Raw genomic sequence first — 12,253 nt, 5'->3', positions numbered from 1 at the left:
GGTTGACACAGGAAGCTGAAAGTGAACACATATCCTCCTTAGGGTAGGCTCTTATATAAGTTTGAGTCTTAAGTCTTAATGCTAAGAACTGACTGATTTACACAGGGTTGAATGAGTTTGTGTTATTTCAGAAAATCACAGAAAATCACAGAAATCTCGCAGAGCTCCGAAACAGATTCGTATGAACACGCTGCAACTGGATCTGCAACCTTTTTTGAAAAAAACAACAACACATTTTTATGAACATCACCAATTGTACAGTGCCTTTCTTCATGATGCTCTCTGCGCTTTTAACGGAACTCTGAGACTATCACAGTGCAGGTGCATTTATGCGGAGACTTGATTACACACAGGTGGATTGTATTCATCATCATTAGTCATTTAGGTCAACATTGGATCATTCAGAGATCCTCACTGAACTTCTGGAGAGAGTTTGCTGCACTGAAAGTAAAGGGGCTGAATAATTTTGCACGCCCAATTTTTCAGTTTTTGATTTGTTAAAAAAAGTTAAAAAGTTTGAAATATCCAATAAATGTCGTTCCACTTCATGATTGTATCCCACTTGTTGTTGATTCTTCACAAAAAAATACAGTTTTATATCTTTATGTTTGAAGCCTGAAATGTGGCAAAAGGTCGCAAAGTTCCGAGAGACTTCGTTCGATGAAGATCCCGGAAGATCTGGCCCCATTGCCATCCGCAAATTTTACAAACATTCGGGGACATCTAGTAAGGAACCGTACATTTGCAATATGGAGTTTCTCATCAACCATACGGCAAATGTCAAAATGTTCCCTTCTGTGTGTTAGTTTGTTGTGGACACCAAGGAACTTGAAGCTCTCAACCTACTAAACTACAGCCCCCTTCATGAGAATGGGTGTGTGCAAGGTCCTCCTGAAATTTAAACAAGTGAGAGATACATGTCTGTCATTGAACAACCCCATGCCCTGATTAGATAGTGAAAAAACACACCAATCTCTTTCATAAATTCTTTAAACAATAACAGATAATTGACCAACATTTCTGAACATTTTTTGGAATGAAACTATTCTTGTTTCCTCATCTGAGCTCAGCGTAGATGAGAGATGTAATGTTTGTCTCTGTTGTGTTGAAGACCAATCAAGCAGGAGAGACCAGCCTCCCCTGTACCCAGCTGTGTGTCCATGAAGAGTGACTGGTCTAAGGGTCAAATTATAGACTTTAGAGAGGGAGACTTTTCTACTGAACAAAGGTAAGAAGAACTCATGGGTCATGGTCAGTGAGTTAAAGAACACTGTCTCTAGTCATTTCTCCTCTCCCATTTTCCCATTTATTGTTGTTGTTTTCATAATCCATAGGCTCATCCTTTTGTCCATGTTCATAGTCCTAAAACAATATTAAACAAACACAACATTCCCTCCGTGTGTGTCTGTGTGTGTGTGTATGTGTGTGTGTGTGTGTGTGTGTGTGTGTGTGTGTGTGTGTGTGTGTGTGTGTGTGTGCGTGTGTGTGTGTGTGTGTGTGTGTGTGTGTGTGTGTGTGTGTGTGTGTGTGCTTACTCCTTGGATGTTTTGTCAACAGAAACGAACAGGGGAGGTCAGAGTCAGAGATTCTCAGTGGTCAGTCTTCCCAGAGTCATCAAACAGACCTGGACTCCATATTCAGGGTATGTGGTCCTGTTATGTACATTTGTTTTTGTTTACCTCAAATAAAGTTGATCTGTCAATCATTCATTAATGTGTTAATGAGAAAGCATTTATCTCTTGCTTAACTTATTTACTTGATTTATTTCAGTTGCTTGAAGAGAATATTATGATATTTGTGAAGAACGAGCTGAAGATGTTCAAGAGTATTCTTAGTCCAGAACTCCCAGAATGCTTTGAGTGTCAGAAGCAGGATAATGAAGTGGTGGACACTGAAGATGAGAAGCAGGAGAGCAGTGCCAGAGAGGGGGCTCTGAAGATCACACTGCACATCCTGAGGAAAATGAACCAGAAGGAGCTTGCTGACACACTGGAGAAATGTAAGAGCTGTCTGACTCATGCTGAATTCTGTTTTATAACAGCTCAAGTAGCTGTGCAACTCAATGATATTGTAGAAGCCGATAACACAACACCTAGTGACCTCATCAAGTAGCAGTAGGGATGTGTTGTGGTGATTTATTGAGAGAGAGAGAGAGAGAGAGAGAGAGAGAGAGAGAGAGAGAGAGAGAGAGAGAGAGAGAGAGAGAGAGAGATCAATAATACCAATAATAATATAATCAGTCACCCCAGTCTGTAATGCATCATGGAAACATTAATCATTTATATAGACATTTAAGAGAATGATTTATTATAATGTTCAACTTTATAACAGTCCTACAAGACTGTAGGCATTAAAACGGACAAAATGTTAATATTGTCTGTGTTATTTCTAGATTCAGATGAGCTTGCTGTGATTTGCCAACGTGAACTCAAATCCAATCTAAAGAAGAAGTTTCAATGTGTATTTGAGGGGATCGCTAAACAAGGAAACCCAACACTTCTCAATAGGATCTACACAGAGCTCTACATCACAGAGGGTGGAACAGGGGAGGTCAATAATGAACATGAGCTGAGACAGATTGAGACAACAAATAGGAAACAAGCAAGACCAGAGACTGCAATCAAATGTAACGACATCTTCAAACCCTTAACTGGACAAGACAAACTTATCAGAACTGTGCTGACAAAGGGAGTCGCTGGCATTGGAAAAACAGTCTCTGTGCAGAAGTTCATTCTGGACTGGGCTGAAGGAAAAGCAAATCAGGATGTCCAATTTGTATTTTCATTCCCTTTCCGGGAGCTGAATATGATAAAAGAAGAACACACTTTGATTGAACTTCTCAATCACTTCTCAATGGAAACCAAACAATCAAGAATCTCCAACTACGACAAGTACAAAGTTCTGTTCATCTTTGATGGTCTGGATGAGTGCCGACTGCCCCTAGACTTCCAGAAGAACAAGATCTGTTGTGACGTCACAGAGTCAACCTCAGTGGATGTTCTGATGACAAATCTCATCAAGGGAAATCTGCTTCCCTCTGCTCTCCTCTGGATAACTACCCGACCAGCAGCAGCCAATAGGATCCCTTCAGGGTGTGTTGACCAGGTGACAGAGGTACGAGGGTTCAATGACCCACAGAAGGAGGAGTACTTCAGGAAGAGATTCAGTGATGAGGACATGGCCAGCAGAATCATCTCACACATAAAGACATCAAGGAGCCTCCACATCATGTGCCACATTCCAGTCTTCTGTTGGATTTCTGCAACAGTCCTTGAACACATGCTGAAACATAAGAGAGAAGAGATGCCCAAGACTCTTACTGAGATGTACACACACCTTGTGGTGTTTCATATCAAACAGAAGAATGAAAAGTATATTGGGAAAGAAGAGACAGGTCCACACTGGAATAAAGAGAGCATTCTGTCACTGGGGAAACTGGCTTTTCAACAGCTTGTGATGGGCAATCTGATTTTCTATGAAGAAGACCTGACAAAGGCTGGCATTAATGTCAATGAAGCCTCAGTGTACTCAGGATTGTGCACACAGCTCTTTAAAGAGGAATGTGGGCTGTACCAGGACAAGGTGTACTGCTTCGTACATCTGAGCATTCAGGAGTTTCTGGCTGCTATATATGTGTTCCTCTCATTCATCAACAACAATGAGAATCTAATGGACAAACCTCAATCAATGTCCAGGAACCTTTCTGCGCTGTTCAGAGAGAAGCCTAAAGTTACTTTCTACAAGAGTGCTGTGGATAAAGCCTTACAAAGTGAGACAGGAAACCTGGACCTTTTCCTCCGCTTCCTTCTGGGCCTCTCACTGGAGTCCAATCAGAAGCACTTACGAGGTCTACTGACAAAGACAAGAAGCAGCTCACAGAGCCATGAAGAAACGGTCAAGTACATCAAGGAGAATATCAGGGAGAATCTCTCTCCACAGAGGAGCATCAATCTGTTCCACTGTCTGAATGAACTGAATGACCATTATCTAGTGGAGGAGATCCAAAGCTACCTGAGATTTGGAATTGTCTGTAGAGCCAACCTGTCACCTGCACAGTGGTCAGCTCTGGTCTTTGTTTTGCTGACTTCAGAAAAGGAGCTGGATGTGTTTGACCTGAAGAAATACTCCAGATCAGAGGAAGGTCTTCTGAGGATGCTGCCAGTGGTCAAAGCCTCCAGAACTGTTCTGTGAGTAAATAAAATGACATTTAAGATCTAATCATCACGAAGAAATATTCAGTTTAGAGTTAAAAATGTACTGTAATATGTATATAATATTAATATGTATATTATATGTATCTAATGTTATATTGAAAAACATATTTAGTAATTAGTATAACATTTTGACACTACAACTCGAGGAGACGGAAGATGAATCTGTATAAACCAAATGCATCTGTCGTTGTCCTTCTACATTAGGACACTGATATATCAGAATATGTTGAAAAAAATATACTGCCACTATTTTCACCAACAAAGAATAACAGTGTGATTTAAATATGATTTGACTCTTTGCAGGCTGTCAGGCTGTCTAGTCACAGAGGAAGGCTGTGCTTCTCTGGTCTCAGCTCTGGAGTCAAACCCCTCACACCTGAGAGAGCTGGATCTGAGTAACAATGACCTGAAGGATTCAGGAGTGGAGCTGCTCTCTGCTGGACTGGGGAATCCCCACTGTAAACTGGAGACTCTGAGGTCAGTATTCCTGTAGTTGGTCAACAAGAGATAACTGTTCACCAGATCCACATGTGTTTACCAGAGACACATAGTCCACACCATATGTGTTTGGACAGTGAAGCTTACAGTTTTACATTTGGTGCTATGCTCCAGGATTTTGGATTTGAGATATAATGGTGATATATTAGCAGACAGTACAGAATGTAACCTTTTATTTGAGGTTAATGGTGAGAGGTTAGTATGTTTTGTTGTAGCCTCTGTTATTGGTAATGGTGAGAGGTTAGCATGTTTTGTTGTAGCCTCTGTTATTAGTAATGGTGAGAGGTTAGCATGTTTTGTTGTAGCCTCTGTTATTAGTAATGGTGAGAGGTTAGCATGTTTTGTTGTAGCCTCTGTTATTGGTAATGGTGAGAGGTTAGCATGTTTTGTTGTAGCCTCTGTTATTGGTAATGGTGAGAGGTTAGCATGTTTTGTTGTATCCTCTGTTATTGGTAATGTTGAGAGGTTAGCATGTTTTGTTGTAGCCTCTGTTATTGGTAATGGTGAGAGGTTAGCATCGTTTTGTTGTAACCTCTGTTATTGGTAATGGTGAGAGGTTAGCATGTTTTGTTGTAGCCTCTGTTACTGGTAATGGTGAGAGGTTAGCATGTTTTGTTGTAGCCTCTGTTATTGGTAATGATGAGAGGTTAGTATGTTTTGTTGTAGCCTCTGTTATTGGTAATGGTGAGAGGTTAGCATGTTTTGTTGTAGCCTCTGTTATTGGTAATGGTGAGAGGTTAGCATTGTTTTGTTGTAACCTCTGTTATTGGTAATGGTGAGAGGTTAGCATGTTTTGTTGTAGCCTCTGTTACTGGTAATGGTGAGAGGTTAGCATGTTTTGTTGTAGCCTCTGTTATTGGTAATGATGAGAGGTTAGTATGTTTTGTTGTAGCCTCTGTTATTGGTAATGGTGAGAGGTTAGCATGTTTTGTTGTAGCCTCTGTAACTTTCTCACTCATTATTATTCATGATTCATTCATGATCCTTCTCCATCATTGCAGTCTCAGGCTGATGTAGTATATCAGACCAAATACTTGGTACTAATACTAATACTAATACTTACTTAGATATGGTGTGGACTGTATACTCAATACAATCTAAATCTGATACCTCACTGTCTAAATAGATATGGTGTGGACTGTATACTCAATACAATCTAAATCTGATACCTCACTGTCTAAATAGATATGGTGTGGACTGTATACTCAATACAATCTAAATCTGATACCTCACTGTCTAAATAGATATGGTGTGGAATGTATACTCAATACAATCTAAATCTGATACCTCACTGTCTGTCTTCTGACTGATACTGCTTTTTAAACTGCTCTGGTCAGTCTACTATAATATTTGTACTAAACATTTTTCTCTCTACAAGTAATATTATGAATAGATATGTCAGGTTTCAGAACACTGATATATCTGAATATGTTGAATATGTCACCACCAAAGAATATCTGTGTGATTTTAATATGATTTGACTCTTTGCAGGCTGTCAGGCTGTCTAGTCACAGAGGAAGGCTGTGCTTCTCTGGTCTCAGCTCTGGAGTCAAACCCCTCACACCTGAGAGAGCTGGACCTGAGCTACAATCACCCAGGAGACTCAGGAGTCAGACTGCTCTCTGCTGGACTGGAGGATCCACACTGCAGACTGGAGAAACTCAAGTATGTAGAGGGTTTATGTCAATGTTCATATCAGACATGTTTGACTTATCAGGCTAGTTAAGACAAACATTCGTACCACTTGTACAAAGTTATAAGTTATATGATACTGTGTGTGAGTATGTGTCCAGTAAGTGTGTGTGTGTGTGTGTGTGTGTGTGTGTGTGTGTGTGTGTGTGTGTGTGTGTGTGTGTGTGTGTGTGTGTGTGTGTGTGTGTGTGTGTGTGTGTGTGTGTGTGTGTGTGTGTGTGTGTGTGTGTTCAGGTGTATCCCTCAATGACTGTATGTTCTTCTGCTTACCGCTACAGTGTGGAACATGGTGGAGAGAACAGAATGAAACCTGGGCTTAGAAAATGTGAGTGTTGACTGCTGTGAAGAATATGACTAAGAATAAGTCTTAATTCAAGTTAAGTCAAAGTCAATGACCACCATCATTACTGACTTGGTCATATTAAATATCAGCTTTAGTTCTACAGAAGCAGAAATCAGGGACACCAACGTTTACAAAGAGTTGCTTTGTGTGTGTGTGTGTGTGTGTGTGTGTGTGTGTGTGTGTGTGTGTGTGTGTGTGTGTGTGTGGCGTCTTTGTGTTACGTAACAAATGTGTGTTCGTGTTCATGTATGTGTACGTGTGTGTGTGTGTGTGCGTGTATGTGTGTGTGTGTGCGTGTGCGTGTGTGTGTGTGTAATTAATGGGAATAAGTGTGTTTTATATTACCATACAGTATAACATATGATCATTCAACAAGTCTCAAGTTACCTTAACTTCTCCTTTTGATACCTAGAAACATCTACATTAAATGAATTAGTGAAAAGTGAGTTAACATTCTAATGTGAATGATGATGATTTCTAATATTGTGTCTGGTTTCATCCATCAGATGTCTGTGATCTCACACTGGACCCAAACACAGTAAACAGACTCCTCTCTCTTTCTGAGGAGAACAGAAAGGTGACATGTAGGAGAGAGGAGCAGCCGTATCCTGATCACCCAGAGAGATTTGAGGACTATAGACAGGTGCTGTGTAGAGAGGGTCTGACTGGGCGGTGTTACTGGGAGGTAGAGTGGAGTGGGAGAGGGGCTGATGTAGGAATGACATATAAAGGAATCAGCAGGAGAGGAGGGCTTGAGGACTGTGGTCTTGGAGCCAATGACAAGTCCTGGAGTCTGTTCTGCTCTGACAACAGCTACACAGCCTGGCATAATAATAATCCCACTACCATAGACGTCCCCTCCTCCAGCCCCCACAGAGTAGGAGTGTATCTGGACTGGCTAGCCGGCACTCTGTCCTTCTATAGAGCCTCCTCTGACACACTGACCCACCTGATCACATTCACCTCCACATTCACTGAGCCCCTCTATCCAGGGTTTAGGGTTCAATATGAATCCTCAGTGTCCCTGGAATAATAACCGGAGACACACACACACTGACACACACAAATATTACAGGAATATTCTGCAAATGTTGATGAAGACGTCACTCAATCCCCCCAAAACAACATGCAGTCTTTCCACAAGACTCCCATGAAGTTATAGTGTGACGTTATGAGTTGACGTTAAAGTAACGTTCTCAGAACATACTGCACTTGTTTTATACTGTTTTAGATGGATCCTCTGTTTATCATCTTGTTTTATACTGTTTTAGATGGATCCTCTGTTTATCATCTTGTTTTATACTGTTTTAGATGGATCCTCTGTTTATCATCTTGTTTTATACTGTTTTAGATGGATCCTCTGTTTATCATCTTGTTTTAGACTGTTTTAGATGGATCCTCTGTTTATCATCTTGTTTTATACTGTTTTAGATGGATCCTCTGTTTATCATCTTGTTTTATACTGTTTTAGATGGATCCTCTGTTTATCATCTTGTTTCATACTGTTTTAGATGGATCCTCTGTTTATCATCTTGTTTTATACTGTTTTAGATGGATCCTCTGTTTATCATCTTGTTTTATACTGTTTTAGATGGATCCTCTGTTTATCATCTTGTTTTATACTGTTTTAGATGGATCCTCTGTTTATCATCTTGTTTTAGATGGATCCTCTGTTTATCATCTTGTTTTATACTGTTTTAGATGGATCCTCTGTTTAAACATTTAAACTCTTACAATAACACCGTTAAAATACCAATGTAATCATTTGTTCTATGTTTTTTATGTTGAATAACAAATTGTTCAATTATATATATATGCTCCATTGTTGTACAAGTATATATTGTACTTTTCATAATAAAACATACTTGAAACAAGAAACTTGAAGTAAGAAAAGGTTAATCGTGAAAACAGTTTTTGACTTTATTTTATTTTCTCTCTCTCTCTCTCTCTCTCTCTCTCTCTCTCTCTCTCTCTCTCTCTCTCTCTCTCTCTCTCTGCTCTCTGCTCCCTCTCTCTCTCTCTCTCTCTCTCTCTCTTCTCTCTCTGCTCTCTGCTCTCTGCTCTCTCTCTCTCTTCTCTCTCTGCTCTCTGCTCCCTCTCTCTCTTCTCTCTCTGCTCCCTCTCTCTCTTCTCTCTCTGCTCTCTGCTCTCTCTCACATACTGACTCAACTCCAGCCACTTTAATAATAGGAATAGATGGAAATTGATGGAAAAAAATGCATCACTAGCCACTTCACAATGCCACTTAATATAATGTTTACATACCCTACATTACTCATCTCATATGTATATACTGTACTCTATACGATCTACTGCATCTTGCCTATGCCGTTCTGTACCATCACTCATTCATGTATGTTTATGTACATATTCTTTATCCCTTTACACTTGTGTAAATATATATATTGTAGTAAACAGTAAATAATAATAATAATCAGTAAACCTGAGAAGAAATCCAAACAGGAAGTGAGAACTCAATTTAGAAAACAGTGCCATTGGTTGTCCATCTTAGATATGGATGAGCATGCACGTCCTAGGGCTTCCACAAGATGTCACCGTCTTTAGATTCTGGTTGTATGATTCTACTATAAAGGTGGGGCTCATAATAGCTCTTTGAGTGGGTGGTCTGGCAGGAAGCCTCAGTCTCGTTACGCGCGGTCACGAGAGTGTCCTCCTGTTCCAATGCTTTTCTTCAGACAAAGAAATTCTCCGGTTGGAACCTTATTGCTGATTAATGTTTAAAACATCCTAAATATGGATTGCATACATCATTTGACTTGTTTCTACGACCTGTAACGGAACTTTGAGTTTTTGTCTGGAGGAATTACTCGTGCTTTTTGAGGATTGAATGCTGGGCTGAACAAACTAACAACAAGTGGCTAAATTATGGGCTTTTTGGAACTTTATGGAACAAATCAGTAATTTATTGTTGAACTGGGATTTCTGGGACTGCCTTCTGATGAAGATATTCAAAGGTAAGTGAATATTTATAGTGTTTTTTGTAGCTTCTGTTGACGCCAAAATGGCGGCTATTTCTTTGGGTTCTGAGCGCCATTCTTAGATTATTATTTTTCCGTACAGTTTGTTTTAAATCTGACACAGCGGTTGTATAGAGGATACATTTATCTTTAATTCAGTGAACAACACTTGCATCTTTTATCAATGTTTATTGTGAGTATTTCTGCAAAATCACTGGATGTTTTGGAATCAAAACATTACTGCACGTAACGCGCCAATGTAAACTGAGATCCTTTACATATATATATATATATATATATATATATATATGCACATTATCGAACAAAACACACAACACATGTATAACATGATGCCCTATGAGTGTCATCTGATGGAGATGATCAAAGGTGATTCATTTTATCTATACATATGCTTTTGTGACTGTGACAAATCGCTGTGTGTGTGTTTGAATTTGGTGGTCATCTAACATAAATATATGTTGTGTTTTCACTGTAAAACATTTTAAAAATCGGACACGATGGGTAGATTAACAAGATGTTTATCTTTAATTTGCTGTATTGTACTTGTTAATGTGTGAAAGTTAAATATTACTAAAGAATATTTCTTCAGCTGAATGGGAGGGGGTGTTCCCTTTAGGGAACTCATGTGCCCCCTAGCACCAGCTGCAAAGTAAAAATTGGCTGTAGGATTAAAATCAGATTGTATTACTTTGTGCCTGTGTCAGCTAGTGACCACTTTGCTGAACTGCCTCCAGGGCAAGATTCATGACAATAAATGCCGACCTGCCTCCCAGTCATCCCCTCCTTATCTTTACAAGGCTGCAGAACATGCAAGCTAGTGATGTGGGGGTTCTCCCATAACCCTCAGTCCCCAGGTGGGTAGATGGCAGGTTGAATAAAGAGAACCTAGTGATGTGGGGGTTCTCTCATAACCCTCAGTCCCCAGGTGGGTAGATGGCAGGTTGAATAAAGATAAGCTAGTGATGTGGGGGTTCTCTCATAACCCTCAGTCCCCAGGTGGGTAGATGGCAGGTTGAATAAAGATAAGCTAGTGATGTGGGGGTTCTCTCATAACCCTCAGTCCCCAGGTGGGTAGATGGCAGGTTGTATAAAGAGAAGCTAGTGATGTGGGGGTTCTCTCATAACCCTCAGTCCCCAGGTGGGTAGATGGCAGGTTGAATAAAGAGAAGCTAGTGATGTGGGGGTTCTCTCATAACCCTCAGTCCCCAGGTGGGTAGATGGCAGGTTGAATAAAGAGAAGCTAGTGATGTGGGGGTTCTCTCATAACCCTCAGTCCCCAGGTGGGTAGATGGCAGGTTGAATAAAGATAAGCTAGTGATGTGGGGGTTCTCTCATAACCCTCAGTCCCCAGGTGGGTAGATGGCAGGTTGTATAAAGAGAAGCTAGTGATGTGGGGGTTCTCTCATAACCCTCAGTCCCCAGGTGGGTAGATGGCAGGTTGTATAAAGAGAAGCTAGTGATGTGGGGGTTCTCTCATAACCCTCAGTCCCCAGGTGGATAGATGGCAGGTTGAATAAAGAGAAGCTAGTGATGTGGGGGTTCTCTCATAACCCTCAGTCCCCAGGTGGGTAGATGGCAGGTTGAATAAAGAGAAGCTAGTGATGTGGGGGTTCTCTCATAACCCTCAGTCCCCAGGTGGGTAGATGGCAGGTTGTATAAAGAGAAGCTAGTGATGTGGGGGTTCTCTCATAACCCTCAGTCCCCAGGTGGGTAGATGGCAGGTTGAATAAAGAGAAGCTAGTGATGTGGGGGTTCTCTCATAACCCTCAGCCCCCAGGTGGGTAGATGGCAGGTTGTATAAAGAGAAGCTAGTGATGTGGGGGTTCTCTCATAACCCTCAGCCCCCAGGTGGGTAGATGGCAGGTTGAATAAAGAGAAGCTAGTGATGTGGGGGTTCTCTCATAACCCTCAGTCCCCAGGTGGGTAGATGGCAGGTTGAATAAAGAGAAGCTAGTGATGTGGGGGTTCTCTCATAACCCTCAGTCCCCAGGTGGGTAGATGGCAGGTTGTATAAAGAGAAGCTAGTGATGTGGGGGTTCTCTCATAACCCTCAGTCCCCAGGTGGGTAGATGGCAGGTTGTATAAAGAGAAAACAATAGGCTATATAACAAAATCGATGAATGTATAATTATTGTATAATTTCCACAAAACATTAAGGACACCTTTCTTTCCATGACAAACTGACCAGGCGCAACGCAATATTAGGAAGGTATCCTTAATATTTTGTTCACTCAGTGGTTCTGACCCTTTACATAACAGACAATCCTCTTTGCCAGGAACCTTCTTAAGCGCTTGAAATTTTCCCAAATGCTTCCACACTGATGCTCTCTCACAGCTGCTCCAGGGCCTCATGGGTTGAGGAGTCATTCTCTTCTAACCTAATCACAGCTGCTCCAGGGCCTCATGGGTTGAGGAGTCATTCTCTTCTAACCTAATCACAGCTGCTCCAGGGCCTCATGGGTTGAGGAGTCATTCTCTTCTAACCTAATCACAGCTGCTCCAGGGCC

General features: G+C 41.0%; 1 protein-coding gene across 2 annotated transcripts in view; it reads left to right on the top strand.

Moving 5' to 3' along the window:
* The window catches only part of LOC118937847 (NLR family CARD domain-containing protein 3-like), a 527,060-nt gene extending 518,706 nt beyond the window's left edge, over nt 1-8,354 (top strand). Inside the window, exons 4-11 of one of the 2 annotated variants that reach the window (XM_036939608.2) lie at nt 1,112-1,228; nt 1,558-1,642; nt 1,771-1,999; nt 2,399-4,187; nt 4,518-4,691; nt 6,204-6,377; nt 6,683-6,729; nt 7,254-8,354. In XM_036939608.2, the coding sequence (XP_036795503.2) occupies nt 1,112-1,228; nt 1,558-1,642; nt 1,771-1,999; nt 2,399-4,187; nt 4,518-4,691; nt 6,204-6,377; nt 6,683-6,729; nt 7,254-7,780 (3,142 nt within the window). In that variant the 3' untranslated portion in view covers nt 7,781-8,354. Of the gene's footprint in view, nt 1-1,111; nt 1,229-1,557; nt 1,643-1,770; nt 2,000-2,392; nt 4,192-4,517; nt 4,692-6,203; nt 6,378-6,682; nt 6,730-7,253 lie in introns of those variants that run through there. The other variant, XM_090197868.1, reaches the window with a different exon arrangement.
* The last annotated feature ends 3,899 nt before the right edge of the window (nt 8,355-12,253 follow it).

The sequence above is a fragment of the Oncorhynchus mykiss genome, chromosome 13 (assembly GCF_057628025.1).
Source record: "Oncorhynchus mykiss isolate SJ-2025 chromosome 13, ASM5762802v1, whole genome shotgun sequence".
In the NCBI taxonomy this organism is placed as follows: Eukaryota; Metazoa; Chordata; class Actinopteri; order Salmoniformes; family Salmonidae; genus Oncorhynchus; species Oncorhynchus mykiss.
This window is presented reverse-complemented; position numbering and strand designations above follow the sequence as displayed.